Source organism: Ranitomeya imitator, chromosome 7 (genome assembly GCF_032444005.1).
Source record: "Ranitomeya imitator isolate aRanImi1 chromosome 7, aRanImi1.pri, whole genome shotgun sequence".
In the NCBI taxonomy this organism is placed as follows: Eukaryota; Metazoa; Chordata; class Amphibia; order Anura; family Dendrobatidae; genus Ranitomeya; species Ranitomeya imitator.
This window is the reverse complement of record NC_091288.1, coordinates 41086721-41109455: the sequence shown is the minus strand read 5'-3', so window position 1 is coordinate 41109455 and position 22735 is coordinate 41086721. Positions and strand designations below refer to the sequence as shown.

Below are 22735 nucleotides of genomic sequence, written 5' to 3'. Positions count from 1 at the left end.
CATTGTTAGGAAGCATAGAAAATACTACAGCACTAATTTCCTCTGATCTATGACGGGAAAAATGATATTAAAAGGAAGCAATCATCAGAAAAGGAACTATGGGTTAAATGAGGTTGTTGTGTTACATGCACTTATTTATTAAAAATAAATAATTTACAATTTTTTTTTTCCTCATTTATTAAAAAATATTTTGTAACCTTACAATTTTCACATTGACCATTTTGGCCAATGTCTTTTCAGTAATATTTTCAGCAGACATTATCATCAAAGGCAGGATTACAATGACAGGTAAATCCCTGGCCACAAGATCGCTACTTTCTCTCCTGTATCTCCAATTCTGAGCTGCATTTTCATTGGGACAGTGGGCAGCAGGGTGGCTCAGTGGTTAGCACAGCAGCCTTGCAGCGCTGGGGTCCTGGGATTAAATCCCACCAAGGACAACATCTGCAAGGAGTTTGTATGTTGTCCCCATATTTTCGTGGGTTTCCTCCCATACTCCATAGGCAAATACCGATAGGGAATTTAGATTGTGAGCCCCAATGGGGACCTCGATGATAATGTCTGTAAAGCGCTGCGGAATAGGATGGTGATATACAAGAAATATAAATTGTAGGATCTGCCACGTTTTAGCAGAAACGCACCTGTGTATCACAGGACACTCTGCAAAACTAAAAAAGGGCATTGTACTTAAATTAAAAATGCAAATCAGAAATTGGCAAATAAGCTAAAAGAAACAAAGAGTGTTAATTGAAACATCACGCCCCCGGTACTCTGGAGAGCACGATTCCTGGCACCGCCAACTGGGGCACAAATTGCTATCACAGTAGTGCGCTCAATGCTCTTAGACAAAAATGGCTCTTTGGGGAGTAACAAATTCATGAGCAAGCGTTTAAAGACTCTCAGATGGCGGCCTCTGTTAGCTGAACAGTTCACACTGATTAAATGTCTTTAAAACAGGCTGGAAAAAAATAGGAAAAAAAGTACATACCCCGAAAATACAGACATATATACAAGTGATGGGATACTGCGTGCTACCGGCAGAATAATGCACCTAGACCGGGAAAAATGCCATCTCTGATAAACATATGCAATAAGCACTTAGGACAAGAGCTCCCTTGTGGGGTCACCCGCCATGAAATGTCAGTAGTGGTGGTCCTAGTGATGGAGGTCGCCATAAGTGTAGACCACTGTCCAGCGATTCTGGGACAGTTTTTGTTTTTCCTCTGCGCCCCTCCATTCCAAAGTTATGTTCCCCGGTAATAATGGTGCAAATTTTCCCTTCGACCAACTGGGTGTGTACAGCTTGCGTGAGTTTGCTTTTTCTCCACCGATGCCGGCCAATCAAAACACGCCCACGCCCATAGATCCGTTCTATGGCACATGCCCAGTTGGTTGAAGGGAAAATTTGCACATTACCGGGGAACACAACTTTGGAACGGAGGGGTAAAGAAAAATTGTTCCAAAATTGGTGAAAATTAAGGAAGTACTCTATTTAAATTAGAAAACAATAAATATCAAATGAAAGGTCCTTTTTAGAATTCTCCGAATTTCTGCTTTCTTTTACAGAACCATTGAATAAAATTGTAGCTGCCAGTAGAAACCACTAGAGGCAGTATATACCTCTAACTGAAATCAAAAGGGAACTCCAGCATTATAATACTAATGACCTGTCCAATGTCACAGTGACTCCCAACATCCAGTCCAACCAGCTTTTTTTTTTCTTTCTTTTTTTTTAATGAAATTGTCAAAAATTCATATATTATATATTGGCTGTGAATGGAACTCTCTCCCATACAAGTGAATGACAGCTTGCACTACCAATCACGGCCACTACACAATGAATGGCGCTGTGCCACAGTCCTTCTAGTCAGCTGACTAATGGGGTTATGGGAGTCGGACGTTCTTAATTCTAAGGGCAGACTTGCCATTTTCTGTCCAAGTGCGATCAGACAATAGATCGCACCCAGACAGTGGCGTATCTGGGGGGGTAGCCAGGGCATGTGCCCCGGGCGCAGCTGGCAGGGGGGCGCAGTCAGGCCACCTAATGCGGCCTAGTGTCTCCCCTGGCAGCTGCATTCTGCTGCCCCCTCGGACTGGGAGTCGGCTGTTCTCTATGCCGACTGTCAAGCTGACAGCCGGCACAGAGAAGCTGCAGCGCGCTGGCTCCCAGTATTCAATTGTACTTGTATCTTACAGACAAGAGTGCAATTGAAGATCTGACTACAGTGACTAGAATGGAGGTGATATCTGGAGGTAATGATGTCACCGGAAGGGGCGGGGCCTCCTTCAGTCCACTCCAATGAAGACACCATAGCAGGAAGCTGCTGAGGTTGCTAGAGGACTGAGGGTCTGCAGCATGGAGCCGTGTGAGGAGATTACCGTAGTGGATGATGAGGGGCTATGTAGTGGATGATGAGGGGCTGTGTAGTGGATGATGAGAGGCTGTGTGGGGAATGGGGGGATGATGAGGGGCTGTGTAGTGGATGATGAGAGGCTGTGTGGGGAATGGGGGGATGATGAGGTGCTGTGTGGGGAATGGGGGGATGATGAGGGGCTATGTAGTGGATGATGAGGGGCTGTGTAGTGGATGATGAGAGGCTGTGTGGGGAATGGAGGGATGATGAGGGGCTGTGTGGGGAATGGGGGGATGATGAGGGGCTGTGTGGGGAGAAGGGGGGATGATGAGGGGCTGTGTGGGAGAAGGGGTGATAATGAGGGGCTTTGGGGGAGAAGGGGGTGATGAGGGGCTGTATGGGGGTGATGAGGGGCTGTATGGGGGTGATGGGGGGCTGTGTGGGGAATGAGGGGATGAGAGGCTGTGTGGGTGATGAGGGCCTGTGTGGGGAATGGGGGGATGATGAGGGGCTCTGTGGAGAAGCGGGGTGATGAGGGCCTTTGTGGGGAATGGGGGGATGATGAGGGTCTGTATGGGGGATGATGAGGGCCTGTGGGGATGATGAGGGGCTGTATGGGGGATGATGAGGGCCTGTGGGGATGATGAGGGGCTGTGGGGAATGGGGGGGCCTGTGTGGGGAATGGGGGAGTGATGAGGGGCTGTGTGGGGGTGATGAGGGGGAGATGGGGTTGATGAGGGGCTGTGGGGGGATGAGGAGATGGGGGTGATGAGGGGCTGTGTGGAGAATGGGGGGATTTATTGTGTGTGGAGAATTGGAGTGGGGATGGGGGATTTAATATGAGATTTGAGGACACAAAATGAAGAGTAAGGCATATATGAGGAAACAGTATGGGGGAATGAGGGCATGTATGAGGAAACATGTATGAGGGTGATGGGATGTGTGCAGACACAGTATGGGGAGTCAGGTGAGCAGGCAATACAGAAAGTGAGGAGGTAAATATATGAGGAGACAGCATGGTGAACAGGACGGATGTGAGAGGAGACAGTATGAGGAGGGAGGGGAATAGTGTGAGGAGACAGTATGGGGGAGAAAAGTGAGTGGGCACAGAATAGAAACTGAGTATTGGGGGCGTAGCATTGAGGGACAGTGAAAGGGCACAGCCAGGAGGCGACAGTATATCAAGGAGGGGGAGTGTGATGAGAGAGTACAGTATTGAGACTGGGTCCTATAGGGGGGACACAGTGTGGGAGGACAGTGTGAAGAGGGGGCCGGTATGGAAAGGAGAGGTCAGTGTGAAGAGCATGTACCATAAGAGGGACAGTGTGGGGGTCATGTTTGTGCAGACAATATAGTGAGGGGCAATTTTTTATTCAGGAGCATTATAATGACACTTGTATCTTTAAGGGCATCATGTGGAGATTTTCTGCAAAAGAGCGAAGAAGATGGAAGTCTGCAGAGACGGCTGTGGATGAGAAAACTCATCATGGGGTCTGGACAGGAGGAAGAAAAGAAGGAGAACGACTCCAGAGATGACGTCATCTATAAGGTACCTGGATGTAAATGTTATGTGTGATGCTAACTAACTCATGTTTTTATTTATGTTAGGAGCTTTAAAGGGGATGTCCAGGTTTGTGATGAGTCTGCAGTCATTCTTTGTGACTACAGACTTCTGAATTCTCACAGTGCGCACTGCACGCTGTCAGGATTCTCTCCTGCTGGCGATTTACATACATGCGGTCACGTGCTGACTAGACATGTGTGGTCTCACTCAATGAAAATGAACTGAGTGAGGCCGGGCACGTCTAGTCGGAATGTGGTCAAAAGTATGCAAATCACATGCTTGTGCTGACATGACTGTCCACCGGCAAGGGAGAATCCTAAAAGTGTGCAGTGCATTAGTTGTGAGAATTCAGAAGCTGAAATGTCAGGATTCAGCTCTGCAGGTTCCAGCAGTCATCACATGGACACTTCACTCATATGTGACTTTCATACTTCTGGTTCTGTGACAACGAGCTTCTCTGCTGCTTCTCTCTGTTTTTCACTGAACATTGAAAGCATTAGGGAGAGGAGCTCGTGGGTACATGACTAAGTGTGCAAATCACACGGAATTCTTGCCCCGGGTGTCAGAAACCCTAGATACACCTCTGCACCCAGACCAATGTTAGTTTATGGGGCCGTCCACATCTTGGATTCCATTTTTTCCAACGGGAAGGTAGATGTGTTACGCATCAAACTGGTCAAGAAGATCCCTAGGAAAACAAAGGTGCGCTTCTTGTAACCTAACTATTCGTTTTCATGATAAATCTGTGATTTTACTTCCGTACCGGGCGATGTGAAGGATGGCGGCTATGAACAGAAAAACACTTCATTCTTTAATCACCCGGATAAATTGGACAGATATTAGGCCGATTTCTTATGCCATGCAAATTTTTTATTTTTTCAATTTATTTACGGATTTATTTATTTATTTTTTTTTTTTTTACAGGCACCAACTATTTAACCATGTTCCATAAAAGGAGAAGTATTTAATTTTTTTTAAAAATTCATTAATTAAACAGCAAAAAAAAAGAAAAAAAAAAAAAAAAAAAGAATGTAAGACATACCGGTATATGTTTTGCATATGACCAGATCAACATAAACATTTATCACAATCAGGAAGAAAATCACAAATGTATACAATAAGTTTTGTAATGCAAATCTTAGTACACAAAGTATTTAATTTTTATTAATATTTATAGAATAGTTATCAGTAAATAGCACTCACTGTGACTCTTTTTTTGGCATCAGTTGCGTTAGCTTCCTCCACGGATTATACTCGGCGTCAATGCTGTAAAGCCTCATGTGCATGGCTAAAACATGGAAGAGCTGATCTGCAAGAGAGAGCGAAATGCTGCGTTACGTACTGCCGGAGCAGCGTGCCAAGACGTTACGCCGGCTATGGATATTTGTCCGAGGGCCTTCATCACTTTTAAAAAGGAGCTGCCAAAAAACTCATGTCTTTGGGGACTGCCAGAAAGTCTACTGCCGACAGGAGATGTCTGGTACACCGTATATCATCACTTCAAAAACGCACATTGAGCAAGAGGGGGGGAAAATGAAGATTATTGGGAGACTCAGGTCCCAGTCAGACATCTATACGGCCAGTTTTAGAAAGGAGCTTGGAAGAGATCTTGTAAATCCAACATTAAAAGTGGTTCTCATTCTGAAGACTCTACTTTCTGAGGCTTTTTTATTAACCTAAATGAATGTATTTGGGGCGAAGAATCATTTTTGCAATTGGGATTCATTACAAATGTTGCATCGTTTTGCCTTCTGTAGCCCCTCTGTGTTGCACTGTCCCTTGCTGGTTGCAGAAGAAGTTAACTGAGAAATAGTCAGTGAGCTGACGGTTCCTGAAGGCCTCTCAGCTTAGTTATGATCACAGACTACATCAAAGTTGAAAGTGCAAAGAAAAAGCCAAATGCAAAACAAATGCAAAAATGATTTCTATCTCCAAATGCATTAAATAAAGGAAAAAGGGGGGAAAAAAAAGTCTCAAAAGATGGAGAACCCGTTAAAAAAGTCGGGTCAAGGAGTATTTGATTAATGTCCGAATTTTCCAATGTTTGCCTCTGCACAATCCAATGAAAACAAAGCCCTCTAGATGTGAAATGTGTCATCGGAAAACAACCTATCAAGTCTGTTTTTTGTGAAAGAAATGTTAAAGACTTTTAGTAATATTTTCTTTAAAAAAAAAATATGTAAAAATGTAGCAACTTTTACACTGGAGTATGGGGCCGCTTTAGGCTCCTACTTCCTGTTTTGAGGAGACTTTTCAGGAGTTTCATGATCATCACTGGCAGGCACAAGTATGAGTCTAGGGTAAGTAGGAAAATTCTAAGATACCACACCTTGATATTTTGCCCCCTCTTCTCTGCATATTAATCTAGTCTTGTTAGCCAACTGGGTGTGGCCCTCATCTATAGGAGTCTGCTAGAGTACCCTGCCCAGTTGACTAAAGACTAGATTATTTACAGGGAAGAGGGGGTGATATCTCAGGAACGGAGGCGTCACAAGAAAAACAAAACCAGTTTCAGGAGACCAGCAGCATTTACACCAGGTATTAAAATGCAGCTTATTGTTGTTGGGGTTTTTTTGTTGTTTTTTAAAGAAATGTAGAAATGTAATATTCTCCAGTGGTCGAGTCCCTTATCTTACCTCTACCTGATTGATCCCCGCTAACGAAAGGAAAAACACTCAGCAAAAAGACTATTAAACAATCAGCAACCAAAACCAGCAGTAAAGATTGGAAAAGCATCCGAAGAAAGGAAACTCAGTACTCGGTCATGTCCATGAATTACAGACTTCAGGCAGTAATTAAAGCATTTGCCCCCAGGTATTACAAATAATCCTTAGACTTTATAACTATATCGATTAGTCATATTAGTTTTTAGCCTGTGAAAATAGAGAAGCTAATTAAAAAAAAAAATGGAGGTAATTCCTAAACAATTAATGCAATATATTTTTTGAAAACTCCTCAAAGTAAAGTGGTGGTCTTGTCTTCTATCAATAGAAGCTTACTACTCTACTCCCCTGCTACCTGGGAGAAGAGAGGAGCAGTACGTTCTTGATTACCGACAGTTTGGACTTGTGGCATGGTTGAGCCTCTGTTACAAGCAGAGGCAGGTTTGTCTGTAAAGCTGGGGAGAAGGGGAGCAGTGCGCTCTTGATTACTGACAGTTTGGACTTGTGGCATGGTTGAGTCGCTGTTACAAGTAGAGGCAGAGGCAGGTTTGTCTGTGCAGCTGTGGGAGGAGGTTAGAGGAGAGCAGTGCGCTCTTGATTACTCTCAATTCGAACTTGTGGCATGGTTCAGCCGCTGTTACAAGCAACAGCAGCTTTGTCTCTGAAGCAGAAAAGGAGGGGAGCAGTGAGCTCTTGATTGCTATCCGTTCGAACTTGTGGTATGGTTGAGTCGCTGTTACAAGCAGAGGCAGGTTTGTCTCTGCAACTGTGGGAGGAGGTGAGAGGTGAGCAGTGCAATCTTTACTGTCAGTTCGAACTTGTGGCATAATTGAGTTGCTGTTACAAGCAGAGGCAGTTTTTTCCTCTGCAGCTGTGGGAGGAGGTGAGAGGAGAGCAGTGTGCTCTTGATTACTGACAGTTTGAACTTGTGGCATGGTTGAGCCACTGTTACAAGCAGAGGCAGGTTTGTCTCTGCAGCAGTGAAGGAGCTCAGCAGGACAGAACCTAGCCAGATCCAGTGATCGCAACATTAGCCTGCTCCTCACTGTTGGCCTTGCCCTCTATTCCTACAGATCGGCCACCGCTGATTGACAGTAGCAGTGGCTGGTAACCAAAGCAACGAGCAGCAAACAAAATTATACAGTATATCCCTCCATTCTTGAGAACAGAGAGGATTTTTTTTTTATAAGAGGTATGTATGAATGCTTAATACTGGCTTAAAGAGTTTTGTTCAACATTAGATCTGTTCAGACCACTATGTTACATCAGTTTTCTTAGTGTAATCCAATGGGGAGGAACTACACATCTACAGTCAACAAAGAAGCTGGGATCCTTTTCTTCCCACACGGGTAAACAGTTGCCTGAAAACGATCAATTTGCCATGTATGAATAATCTGACTGATGCGTCATAGACTCATAAATGCAGAATGAAGAGGTTTTAAAGATTTGGCATTTATGTAAAAAGTGACTAAGCATCAGTGGCCGAACTCATTTGATGTTTATACACGTAATTATACCAGAGCGCAGTAACAAAAGCTTCATTATGGCCAATGTGACCTTTAAAGCAAAAAAATGTCTAAAGTTCAATGTGTCTCCTATTCTGTATGCAGACACTCACGCCACGAGCGCTCTATAAATATTCTCAGTCCTCGGAGGCGCACGCGTCCCCTAGATCTGGGATCGGTCACTGACCGGAGGGGGAACACTGCCATCTAGTGGGAACTTCAACTCTGGAAACTGCAACTACATTTCCTTTCCTCCAAACTCGCTGAATGTGGCTAATCAATGATTAAAAATAACTAAGGCCACAATAAAAGTAGCGCTGCAACTGGGGTTGAGCAAATTGATGAGCAGGACCCTGAATCAGTGGCCATGTTTGCAGAACGTGGCTGCCGAACCAGAGCCCGATGAACCTCCTCCAACCTTCCCCGAAGCCTTTTGTGATTAATAGACCTGATGAAACATCCTCCGTTGCATGCATGACGTCGTGACTGATCAGCAGAGGCACCACGGATGTTGGCAGGTAGGAGGACGTTTGCAGGGTTCAGGTCTGGAGGCGGCCACTGACTACAGACATGGACTCTAAACCAGGGTCCTGCAAATATTTGTGTTCACTCTAGTCTGTATGTCGCCACTAATATGACTTCTGCTTCATACGTATGGTACAAAAGCTACACTGCGCCGCATGGGGGGCTGCTGTAAAAAGCCAAATGCAGCCCTCGCAGCCCCATAGGGAAGGGATGGCGCAGAGGCCATGTGCAATGCTGCCCTGTTCAAATGTGCCCTGTTCTGTGGGTCTGTGTGATCAGACCCCACCAATCAACAAGTTATCCTCTACCCCCTACTGAAAATTAATGATGAGCGAATATGTCCAGATAAGGTGTTATCTGAGCATGCTCGGGTGCTAAGAGAGTCTTCGGTGTACTAGAAAAATATGTTCGAGTCCCCGCGGCTGCATGTCTCGTGGCTGTTAGACAATCCCTACATGTGTTGCAACTGTCGAACAGCCACGAGAGATGCACCCATGGGGACTCGAATATATTTTTCGAACACCCTGAAGTCAATATGTTAGCACTCTAGCATGCTCAGATAACACTTTATCACTCATCACTAGTGATTCAGTAGGAGCGCCATCTAGTGACAACAGGATGTTAATAAATTACAGTTATTGTCCATGACTTGGGAATCTATGACCCAATATCAGATCCTTATCAGATCTGTAAGGATCAAATATTACCCAAGAACGGTCACCACAAAGTGTACAGAGCTGTGGGGTCTCCGTCCATATACTGTTCAGGTCAGGACCTGCGAACAGCTGATCAGTGATAGGGGTCGCTCCACCACTGAACGGATACCGATGACCTATCATATGAATTCGACATCAATCTTAGTCCTGGACAAACCCTTTAACGTTGACTGTTAAGGCAAGTCGGGGATTTGGAGCTTTATATCAGAAAACGGTGCTCTGCTCCTGTGACAATACACGAAAGGCAAAAAAATTTTTTTAACCAAAATGTTCAAAACCGCTGATGCCTAAAGAATCAATCTATGAAGGTCAAGCAATATATTCTATTCATACCCTTCCAATCGATGTACCTAAAGTAATAGCGAGGAGGCGATTTGTCCATAAAAAATTAGATGTATGATAAGTGCAATCACTCAATAGTTGATAAAACACAGAAAACTCATACCTCTAAAGACAAAGAGGAAAAGAAGGAAACATTCTTTTTAACCCTTTAACTGCGAATACAAGAGATTTTTTTTACTGGCTCTTAAACTTGAAATCTGTTAAAAAATGGACACGTATTCTGTTTTTTGAGCGGACACTCAGCCCACAAAAACACACGGAATCAGTGAAAAACAAGAGTGAGAATTAGGCCTAATGGTACAAAATATGTAAGGAAGAGCATAGATATAAGGGTGACGTGTGCAATCATAAAATATACGTTACTCTTGATTTTTCTACTACTACAGATACCAATTTACTATGCAAAATTAAAAGCCGCACAGTCAGAGGACTAATCAGATTCCCGATACCATGGATTAAACCATTAGCGCACATTAGTTAAACCTGCACTGATCGACATTTGTAATTATACAAGAAAGAGCTGGTAAAGTAAAGTTACAGATCACATCCATCCTGATAAATCCTGAAAGGCAAACCACAGGAAATAGTGCCCAGTCTACAGACGGAACTCCACGCTGGTGGTGATGCGAGGACCGGCAGTGCCGAAGCACCGCAAGAAGAACGCCTTGGATCCAATATCCCTTACACCAAGGTATTTTCTTATTACTGCTGTAATCCCAAGCCTGGACCGTGGTTGTTCTGACCCAAACTAAGGCCTTATCCAAACGTCCATGCAACACGGCCCATATCCAGACTTTAATGAATGGACTGGCCGCGCCTCTGCTGACCTGAACCGGGTCATATCAAAAAAGGGGTCATCCACTACTAGGGCAGGCTCTGCTGTCCTGAATGATGGGTCATATTACCATGAAAGGGGTTGTCCACTACTAGCACTAGGACCGGCTGTGACTCTGGTGACCTGAACGACGGGTCATATTACCATGAAAGGGGTTGTCCACTACTAGCACTAGGACCGTCTGTGACTCTGGTGACCTGATCGATGGGTCATATTACCATGAAAGGGGTTGTCCACTACTAGCACTAGGACCGGCAGCGGCTCTGCTGACCTGAACGACGGGTCATATTACCATGAAAGGGGTTGTCCACTACTAGCAGTGGGACCAGCCGTGGCTCTGGTGACCTCAAAGACGGGTCATATTACCATGAAAGGGGCCATGAAGTGTCTGTCAGCCATATCCTCCTTCTTCACCTCTCGCTTCCTAAAACTCAATGTAGACAAAACCGAACTCATCATCTTTCCCCCCATCTCACGTATCCCCCCTACCTGACCTATCTATTATGGTAAACGGCATCACGCTCTCTCCCGCACCTGAAATCCGCTGCCTCGGGGTAACTCTCGACTCTGCCCTGTCCTTCAAACCGCACGTCCAAATTCTTGCCACCTCCTGTCGCCTCCAACTCAAAAATATTGCCAGAATCCATTCCTTCCTCAGCCCACAATCTACCAAAACTCTTGTGCATGCCCTCATCATCTCCCGCCTCGACTACTGCAACACCCTCCTCTGTGGCCTCCCTGCCAACTCTCTAGCACCACTCCAGTCTGTCCTCAACTCTGCTGCCCGGCTAATCCACCTCTCTCCTCGCTACTCCCCTGCTTCTCCCCTCTGCAAATCCCTCCACTGGCTCCCCATTCCCCAACGAATCCAGTTCAAACTACTAACACTGATCTACAAAGCCATCCACAACCTGTCCCCTCCCTATATCTCTGAACTAATCTCCCAATATCTTCCCTCACATAATCTCCGATCCTCACAAGACCTCCTACTCTCCTCCACACTTATTCGTTCCTCACACAACCGCCTCCCAAGATTTCTCCCGAATATCCCCCATCCTCTGGAATTCCACGCCTCAACACGTCCGACTATCCACCACTCTCGGATCCTTCAGGCGGAACCTGAAAACCCATTTCTTCAAGAAAGCCTACAATAACCATTCTGCCGCCTCGCCATCGCCAGAGCCTCGCCATCGCCAGAGCCGCCGCCTTGCCCCTACCTTCTGCCTCTTCCCCAGTCCCCACTATCCCATAGAATGTAAGTCCACAAGGACAGGGCCCTCTCCCCTCTGTACCAGTCTGTCACTGTAAACATGTTTACTGTAAACGATATCTATAACTCTGTATGTAACCCCTTTCACATGTACAGCACCATGGAATTAATGGTGCTATATAAATAATAATAATAATAATCTACTAACAGAACCGGGACCGGCAGAGGCTCTGCTGACCTGAACGACGGGTCATATTACCATGAAAGGGGTTGTCCACTACTAACATCGGGACCAGACCCGGATCTGCTGACCTCAACGATGGGTCAAATTACCATAATAATAATAATAATAATTTTTATTTATATAGCGCCAACATATTCCGCAGCGCTTTACAAATTATAGAGGGGACTTGCACAGACAATAGACATTACAGCATAACAGGAATACAGTTCAAAACAGATACCAGGAGGAATGAGGGCCCTGCTCGCAAGCTTACAAACTATGAGGAAAAGGGGAGACAGGAGAGGTGGATGGTAACAAATGCTATAGTTATTCGGACCAGCCATAGTGTAAGGCTCAGGTGTTCATGTAAAGCTGCATGAACCAGTTAACTGCCTAAGTATCAGACCGAGACCCACGGACATCCGCGATCAGACTGAGACCCACGGACATCCGCGATCAGACCGAGACCCACGGACATCCGCGATCAGACTGAGACCCACGGACATCCGCGATTAGACCGAGACCCACGGACATCCGCAATCAGACTGAGACCCACGGACATCCGCGATCAGACTGAGACCCACGGACATCCGCAATCAGACTGAGACCCACAGACATCCGCGATCAGACAGACCCACGGACATCCGCAATCAGACTGAGACCCACGGACATCCGCGATCAGACAGAGACCTAAGAACATCCACGATCAGACATAGACCTATGGACATCCGTGATCAGACCAAGACCTATGGACATCATCACCTTTTACCATGAAAGGGGTTGTCCACTACTAGCACTGGGACCAGGTCAGGCTCTGCTGATCCTAACGACGGGTCATGTTGCCATGAAAGGGGTTGTCCACTACTAGCGCCGGGACCGGCCCCGGCTCTGCTGACCTCAACAACGGGTCATATTACCATGAAAGGGGTCGTCTACTAATAGGACCGAGACGGGCAGAGGCTCTGCTAACCTGAACGACGGGTCATATTACCATGGGTTGTCCACTAACACGGCCCGGCCGTGGCTCTGCTGACCTGAACGACAGGTCATATTACCATGAAAGGGGTTGTCCACTACTTGGACACTTCCCGATAAAAAACACAAAACCTTATATTCCCCTCCCGTGCCGGCGCCATTCCAGTGCTGTCGGCACTCGCGTTCCAGGACTCTTGTGCGACGTGGTGTTCGCCACCCAATCACCGCTTGAGTCACTGGCCCCCATGAAGAGGAAGTCCGGGCTGTAGTAGTGGACAACCCCTTGAAGCTATCAAGATCAAATCAGATCCTCAGCATTACAGGTAGTATATGAGACGTATTACACTGCTGTCTGGATATTATATGCCTCTTTTATGCCTCACAATGCTGTATATTTGGCACCTTGAGGTCTGTGGACGGACCAAGGACTGGAACCACAATTAGGGATAAACCCACAGGACAGTTGTGTGAACCTTCCCTTACACTGAGGTTCTTCATTGTAAATTATGTTTATGAAATAACAGAAGATTACTTTGCAAAGTGGGAAATATATGGATGTACTTTACTAGAATGCATTTATTTTGGGTTATAAATCTTGTTTTCAATTGGGTTTCAATAAAAAAAAAGTGCACAGTTTGGCCTTTCGAGGCTCTTTGTTTCTCTGCACATTGCTAGCTGCAAGATGAGTTAACAGATAATCTGGCAAAGAGTTTGTAACACCTTTATCTTTTTTTTTCCCTGAGCTTAATTCAGCTGATTTAGGACTCGATCAAGAATTAGTTTATCTATGGTATGTGGAAATCAGCAGCCGAGTACAGGAGAAAAAACAAACAAACAAAAAAAAGCTAAGTTAGAAAATCTTTCAAGAAAGCAATGTGCTCGCTTACAGAATCTTGAAGGGGTTGTCTATGGACGTGGCCATTTCTACATCTAAACTACATTTTATACACAATCGTCTTTAAGCCCAAGGTGGCCTTCCTGAACAAGTCTAAAAATATGGAATTTGGGTTATGGTGTGTTAAGGAACTGAAGTTGCGTTACTTTGTTTATGTTTTATACTATGGAATTATTAGGTAATTTCTGTTATTTGAAACATGGAAAATTTGTAGTTGGAGTTTTTCAATAAAAATGATTTTATTAAAAATAAAATAAATAAATATGGCATCTCTGTGGTACCCTGTGATCGGAATATTGTTTTCCAACCTCTCACAAAAGACTAACATTAATAGATGAGAATAGCTATATATATATATGCTATTTACCTAGGAGAAGCGTTAACCCCCCCCCCCCAAAAAAAAAACCAAAAAAAAAACCGTTATTTTGTTTTAAAAGTTACAAATTTCCTGTATTATTTTATACAGATTTTCACGATTTCTGGTTGTAATCTTTCACTTGGAACAATCATGGTTTAGAACCAACAGATATTAATATGACAACTGTGTTTAGTACTTAGTCGAGCCTCTTTGGCCGTTATGACCTGCGGCAAACATGACGCATAGCCAGACAACAGTTTCCGGCAGTGTCCCTTAGGAATTCTAAGCAATCTTCATGGGCAATGGCCTCCAAGTCCCTAATATTGTCAGGTTTGCTAATGTAACCACCTTCCTCACATTCCACCAAAGATTTTCACTGGGGTTCAAGTCAAGAGACTGACGGCCACATCAGAATCTTACAGGAGCATTGCCCTGATGGAACGTTTAATGATGTCCAAGCTTCAGCTTCCTCAAAAAAGGTATGACGTTTACTCCTAGGATATCCTAATACTGTGAGTCAATCTGGCCTTTCACATGCTCCAAGATTCCAGCCAGAGAAAGTAAAGTCACCCCCAAGCATCACCGAGCATGCCTCACAGTAGGCACCACCGTGATACCACCACGAATCACTGTAGGCATCACTGAGCCACCACCATGCCTCACTGTAGGCATCACCGCCATATGCCTCACTGTAGGCATCACTGAGCCATCACCAATGGTAGACAGGCGTATACATGATTCTTCCCTACAGACATCCTTCTGATCTACAGAGGCTTGAAAAGTTCCACTTTTGTTTCATCGCTCCACAGAATAGAATCCCCAAAACTTCTGTGGCTTATTTATTAATTTTGAGCATTTTGGAGCACACATCTCTTGTGCTTTTGGGTCAGTAGAGGTGACGTTTTGGATTTCGGGCATGGAGACAGACAGCATTTATGTGCAAACTAAATCCTCAATGTCTGCAGGTTTTTTCCTATTAAGGTTTTTGGTTTTTTTTTACCACCGGCCTCCTCAGGAAGCTGGTGGCTGCTGGTGACAACGTCTTCTTCCATGTTCAGGTGGTGTAGCGAGTGTTTCTTCAACTTTGAAAGTGCAAACTTATGTGTTAACTGTATTGTTTGCTTCCTTATGGACTGACCGCATATTTATTGATTTAAGAAGCACCAAATAAAATTAAAAAAAGCTCTGCTACACCTATACAGGTGTAAAAAATAACATGGATGGTTGGAATTTTTCTGAACAGCCACAAAGTTCCTATTACAACATTGGTTTAAAAAGTTAGAAAATCAGGATGAATGTGCAGAAATTGTCCGGGTAGTCATTCCTGAAAGAGGGAGCAGTTAAATTCAGCGGGCAGAACCATTGTTCACCTTGTCACATTGTTTCTGAAGCCGACATAGCAGCTCTATCAATCATTCCTCATTTACATTTCCCGAGTGGAACCGTCCTCATAGCTCAATCTACTAAAACAGTACTTGACCTATTTGTTCCGACCGTTTTCCCCGATGCTTTCTGCTGTAAAGGCTCACCTGGGACACTGCTTTCCATTTAATGCAATATCTAATCGACAAAGTTAACACTTCTTACAAGACTATTATGGAGTGCTGTGCTTAATCACAGTAAAGACACCTCATTACCGCTGCTGTGAAACGTACGGAGGAGGAGGGTCTTGTTCGGAGTCTTTTAATTGACTGAAAATAGACTCAGCGAGCGACACTGAGATGTGGGGGTCACCGATGCGTTTTATTTCAAGGGCGTCATTGGCAGCAACTGCAGAACAATTTTAACTCTCAGACGAAGGAGACTGATGATCTGGAATCTAGAAAATACACCCGTAATAACTAGAGAGGAGCGTATAAATTCAGGTCAAGCCAGTAGTCCGTGGATTCCAGACAAGAGCCTGATGAAAAGCCTTTTAACTTGCAACATCACCGGTGCCTCTTCTAATTTGCAGTTCCGATGAGATGTCATCGCATGATGTTGCATCGGGTCTACTAATTAGAGATGCCGACAGACAGGAAGCGGTTTGCAAGGCTCTTATCCGGCAGCCACAGGCTACTGTCAAGTCCGCTGAACCAACATCTTGCAAATAGAATTGTTCATCTCTAAGATTTGGAAGATAACCAAATTCTCCAGAAGAAAGATGGATAGACCAGTGACACGGCAGCAAAAGCACGGCGGTAGCTTGGTGATGCCTACAGTGAAGCATGGCAGTGGCTTGGTGATGCCCTACAGTGAAGTATGGTGGTGGCTTGGTGTTGCCTACAGTGAAGCATGGCGGTGGCTTGGTGATGCCCTACAGTGAAGTATGGTGGTGGCTTGGTGTTGTCTACAGTGAAGCATGGCGGTGGCTTGGTGATGCCCAACAGTGAAGCATGGCGGTGACTTGATGATGCCTACAGTGAAGCATGGAGGTGGCTTGGTGAAGCATGGCGGTGGCTTGGTGATGCCTACAGTGAAGCATGGTAGGGTCTCGGTTAATGCCTTAGATCGCCATCGGCAGAACACTTGATGGGGAATCCCTAGTCCTTTCAACTAATGACTGAACTATTTCGCCAGTGAGCAAACAGGATTGAGCATGCTGAAATCCAATACGTTTAATCCTTCTTTTCACTGAAACATGCTGTCGGAGGATAGTGGGTACACCCCTATTCGATATTAGATGGTGTGCTGAAATCAGAAGGGTTAAAGGGAATCTGCTGGGTTTTGTTCTGTAATCTGAGACAGTATGATGTATGGACTGAGACACAGATTCCAGTGATGTGTCACTTACTTGCTGCAGTTTCAATAAAATCATTGTTATCAGCACATCATCACTAGAGGACTAGCTGCCTGGTGCCATGTAGTCCTACTGCTCTGTGTAGCCATGCCCTTACCTGATTGGCCACTTTCTGCCTATGTACAGTGCACACAGAAAGCTGCCAATCAGTGGTGTGGGCAGGATTATACATCACTCAGCATTCAGCGAACTGGTACATGAGCAAATAAAACTGAGATTATATCAAAACTGCAGCAAGCAGCTCAGTATAAGTGAAACGTCGCTGGAATCAGGGTTTCTGCTCTTAAACTATACTTCTCTCAGATTAGATAGCAAAAATCCGGTGACAAATTCCCTTTAAAGGGAACCTGCCACTCCCAAGATCGAAGGTGAGCTAAGCCCACCAGCATCAGGGACTTATCTACAGCATTCTGTAATGCTGTAGAAAAGTCCCCGATGTAACCTGAAAGATGAGAAAAAGAGGTTAGATTATACTCACCCAGGGGCGGTCCCGGTCTGGTTCTGGTCCGATGGGTGTCGCGGTCCGGTCCGGGGCCTCCCGTCTTCTTACGATTACGTCCTCTTCTTGTATTCAGGCTGCGGCTCCGGCGTAGCAAAGGACTGCAGTGTGAAGGCGCCGGGAAAGGTCAGAGAGGCCCAGCGCCTGCGCACTGCAGAGACTAGTGGGTTTTGGGACTCATTTGCAGATAGGTCATCGTCATATACAAGAGCACGATGACCAAAGAGAAGACACAAGATTCACCATTCACAATAGGCGATGGTCACAGCTCACCTCCTCCCTCTCTGCGTAGAGACCCCTACTAATATCATGCACATAACATACGGTAGTAATATGTACCATAGGAATCTGTAGAGATTAGGGGGCTCACTTGGCTGCTGTAAAGCATATATCTATCTTTGAATGCTGAAACAGTGGCTCAGACAAGATGGCCGTACTATAAATCAAGTGCATAAAATAATTATGAAAAAATAATAATTCTATAATTAGAAAAGAAAAACAGATTTGCATCTGGAACCGATTTTAATTACTTAAAAACAACCCGAAAAATATGGGAAAAGTTAGAATTCATAGTTTTACTCTCTCTCCAAAAATAAGTGTTATAATCGTAAAACTCAAGCATACTTAAGCAGGATCTTTTGCCAGCAGCGCTCGCTCCTCCTGAGCACAGATTGTCTCCACGGTGGACAAGTTCCAGTTCCAGATTTGTTCTGTAATTCGTAAAAAAAAAATAAAAAAATAAGATAAATATAAACAATCTGTACAAGAATCATTTTACAAATACATTAAATTCTTATGGTCCCCCCCACCAAAAAAAATGTCATTGGTTTGTCACTTAAAAAAAAAAAAGCATCTCATCTCCGTGTGCCGCTATCACTCAGCAGGGTGGTCTACAGTTACTGTATATGGCTTCTGGTGCAACACTGCTGCAGGATACGATTTGGACAAATATAAAGTAATTTGATTGCCTAAATCCGTCTGGCCAATGTTATAATAGGAGGCACAGTTTTCATGCCTAAGGCCAGGAACAAAGTCACAGAGAGAGAGAATTTTAGTCTGAGAAGAGGTTTCACATGTACCCATTCAGATGGAGACGTTTATTCTCAGCGAGGTAAGGCAAGTTTAGGACCTGGTATAAGAGAGATGCCGTAACGGGGCTACCAGGTACACATAAAATTGGCCATTTTTATGCGCTAAAAGCTCTCATTTTTCATATTTCTAGTGCAGTAATGCAGTTCAAATTTCGTTTTTCAAGTTTGTATGTTCTAGCGCTGCAGTGTGCTGCCTTATTTACTTAACTATATACGAGTTGGCGACTCTGGGTTCAGCACCTGTTCACACTTAGTCTATGTTTGGATGTGCAGGTCAGGTTTTTGAAATGTATTCTTTAGCCTTCTGATCGTGCACTCCCCACCTCCTAGCCACAGGTGTTTTAATTACAGCAGGTCCAATACCCCTCCATAGAGAGAGAGAATTTTAGTCTAGGAAGAGGTTTCACATGTACCCATTCAGATGGAGACGTTTATTCTCAGCGAGGTAAGGCAAGCGTAGGACCTGGTATAAGAGAGATGCCGTAAAGAGGCTACCAGGTACACATAAAATTGGCCATTTTTATGCGCTAAAAGCTCTCATTTTTCATATTTCTAGTGCAGTAATGCAGTTCAAATTTCGTTTTTCAAGTTTGCATGTTTTAGCGCTGCAGTGTGCTGCCTTATTTAAGTACCTGTAAGGTGGACACTTCCACATATGTACAGAAATTAGAGATTTAAAGGGAATCTATCAGCAGGATTTCACCTCCATCTTTATATGTACATGTAGTTCTTGCAAAGACAAGTCCAGTAATACCTTTACATGGCCAGTCCGTTCCTCCATTACTGAGAAATCAGAGTTTGAATTGATATGTAAATGAGGCTAAAGGACTAAAGGTACCTTCACACATAACGATATCGTTGCTTTTTGTGACGTAGCAACGATATCGTTAATGAAATCGTTATGTGTGACAGCGACCAACGACCAGGCCCCTGCTGGGAGATCGTTGGTCGCTGAGGAAAGTCCAGAACTTTATTTCGTCGCTGGACTCCTGCTGACATCGCTGGATCGGCGTGTGTGACACCGATCCAGCGATGTCTTCACTGGTAACCAGGGTACACATCGGGTAACTAAGCGCAGGGCCGCGCTTAGTAACCCGATGTTTACCCTGGTTACCATCCTAAAAGTAAAAAAAAACAAACAGTACATAAACAAACAGTACATACTTACCTACAGCCGTCTGTCCTCCAGCGCTGTGCTCTGCACTCCTCCTGTACTGGCTGTGAGCGTCGGTCAGCCGGAAAGCAGAGCGGTGACGTCACCGCTCTGCTTTCCGGCCGCTGTGCTCACACAGACAGTACAGGAGGAGAGCAGAGCACAGCGCTGGAGGACAGACGGCTGTAGGTAAGTATGTACTGTTTGTATTTTTTTTACTTTTAGGATGGTAACCAGGGTAAACATCGGGTTACTAAGCGCGGCCCTGCGCTTAGTTACCCGATGTTTACCCTGGTTACCGGCATCGTTGGTCGCTGGAGAGCGGTCTGGACCAAACAGCGACGCTGCAGCGATCCGGATCGTTGTCGGTATCGCTGCAGCGTCGCTTAATGTGAAGGGGCCTTAAGTGTAGATCTGAAGCCTCTGTCACTCCGGCTCTATTCCTCGCCCAGCACAGCCTCCTTCGGCTTCACTGACAGCTCCTTTGCCTGATGTCACACAGTACAGAGGGTGTCAGTCAAGCAGGCGGCGACGGCGCTGGGCGGGGAATAGAGCTGGAGTGACAGAGGCTTCAGATCTACCATAGCTCTTCAGCCTCATTTGCATATTAAATCAAACGCTGATTTCTCAGTAACAGAGGAACGGACTGGCCATGTAAGGTATTGCTGGACTAGTCTTTGAAAGAGCTACATACACATATAAATATGGGAGGGTGAAATCGCTCTGGCAAATTCTGTTTAACACGTTTTTGATAACAGACCCTTTAAATCAACCATTGGCTGAAAAACAACTGATTGTCAACCGCACTGCACTTCTTTTATGTACTCAATTACCTACAGCTTAGACCTCCGGTCTTCTGATCTGATACCATATTGAAATTAAAGGGAGTTTCTACTTTTAGAAAAGTGGTCAACCCTGTTTAAAGGGCCACCAAGGACATTTATGACAAGCTCACAGGATATGCTAAATAGGTCTCTCAGGCTGGTTTTCAACCTTTGAAACCCCCAACCTCTTGGAGATAAAGGGATTTTTCTGATTCACAAAAAAATAAAAAATGATTATATATATATATATATATATATATATATATATATATATATATATATATATATATATATATATATATATATATATTTATTTTTTTTCCCCCCATGATCATCTTTAAACAACAACATTTTGGAGCCGACTTTCGTTGAACGCAGAATGAGAAGCGTACAAATGTAACGTGCTAAATCCGTCGACTCCAATGACATCATTTAACTATTTAAGCCTCTTAAAAGAGATCTTAGAAACTGAGATTTAATGCCAGCCTTGGGTTTGAAACTCTACGTCAGCAACAACTTTTTGCAGGCGGCTCAGCAAATTTTTTTTTTACTTAATTTTTTTTTCAACGTCTATCAAATAAGATGGCGTCTGTGTATTAACATCACTAAGTTTCCGCTGTTCATGCCACCTATTTTCCAAGGAATGTTTTAATCCTCTCTACTTCTCTGAAAAAAAAAAAAAATCCAATTTAAAATTGATAATGCTCCTGCTCAGAGCTGCATCTGGTTTCTGCTGATAAGGGCATCTGTCTGCTAGGAATTTTCCGCTCCTCAGGCGGTTCGCGCTGCTCACAAAAATACGTCTACCGCTGGAAGAAACCAGGGCTGAGACTATTTTTATTTATTTTTTGCACATTTTGCAGAATACTGTATGTGTTTTTTTTGCTTATTGGTAACATTTTCAAACTCCCAAACAACTAAGTTCACTTCAGTAAGTCGGTATATGTATATTCATAAGGAAATCCAAACATGTAAAAAAAGAAATAAAATAAAAAATATTAACATTACAGCCTTTATATTAAACCAAGGAGGTGTCTCGATTACATGAATGAACAGAATAGACCGGGATGTGAGCACTGACATTTCTGAAATGTCAGCGACCCGTTTACCCGGGAAATGAAAGCGACATTTAAATTCAGCTTATATTTTCCAGCGCGTCACCAAGACACCTGAAAAATAAAAAAAGGAACAAGATGGCATCAATCCATTCAGGAGCGAAACGTTCGGATCCAGTGTGTTCACCGGCTGCTTTATAAGCCAAGGAGGCTTGGTCCAACAAAGAGACCCTTACAGTTCATGAGAACAAGGGTCCCAAAGCCTCAGAGTGGAGCAGGACTGCATAGACCTTTGGGTGCCAGTGCGCATGCGTAACCACTGTTCCCGTAGAAAGTGAACACAGAGGGTGGTCACGCATGCGCACTCCTGCTCCACTCACACAGGGGACTTTCAGATCTGTGGCAGATTATATCTGATGCAATGAGTAATAAACCAGTAACATTTTAATGTGTCCTTTAATGCAAAACTTGTAGAGCAGCATAATCTTATGGTCTGTTACAGACCCCATAAAGGAAAAACTGCTAGGATGCATAAACCAGTGTAATATGTCCAGGGACTGTCTCAATTCACATGCTCTGATTTTATTGGTAGGTTCTTCCTTATCGGCATTCTGCCAGCACTATACTTGCTAGTACATGCGCTCTGTCTACCAAATGGTTTGCCTGTTCTGAATGTAAACCTCTCTGTTATGTTGGCATGCAGTTTCACAGACAGGAGAGCAGGAGCAGAGAAATACAAAGTATCCACCTCACTTCATCAAATCCTGGTCCTCCTCACCATATTCCCACAATCATTTCTACCTCCCATCCACGCTCTAGCACAAACTTCCGTAACCTCTCTAACCTAATACCCATTCACCCAGCCCCCGCTTCCCCAGTCCCACTAACGGGAGCTCTGTGGAACGCTCGCTCTGTCTGCAACAAGCTCTCCTACATCCATGATCTCTTTGTTACTACCAAACTTTCCTTCCTTGCCATCACCGAAACCTGGCTCACCCCCTCTGACTCAGTCTCCCCTGCTGCACTCTCTTACGGTGGCTTCCACCTTTCCCACACACCCCGCCCCAGCAGCAAACATGGCGGAGGAGTTGGTTTTCTCCTGTCAGATAACTGCTCCTTCACCCCAATCCCACTGCCACCCTCTGTTACCCTCCCTTCCTTTGAGGTGC

At 44.5% G+C, this 22735-nt stretch overlaps 1 protein-coding gene across 2 annotated transcripts in view; it reads right to left on the bottom strand.

The window, feature by feature from the left end:
• The window catches only part of UBR3 (ubiquitin protein ligase E3 component n-recognin 3), a 171625-nt gene that overhangs the window by 16779 nt on the left and 132111 nt on the right, over positions 1-22735 (bottom strand). For both annotated transcript variants that reach the window (XM_069733106.1, XM_069733107.1), the window contains exons 30-31: positions 18068-18153; positions 5122-5227 (exon numbers count right to left, since the gene is read on the bottom strand). In XM_069733106.1, coding sequence (XP_069589207.1) covers positions 5122-5227; positions 18068-18153 — 192 coding nt within the window. The remainder of the gene's footprint in view (positions 1-5121; positions 5228-18067; positions 18154-22735) is intronic.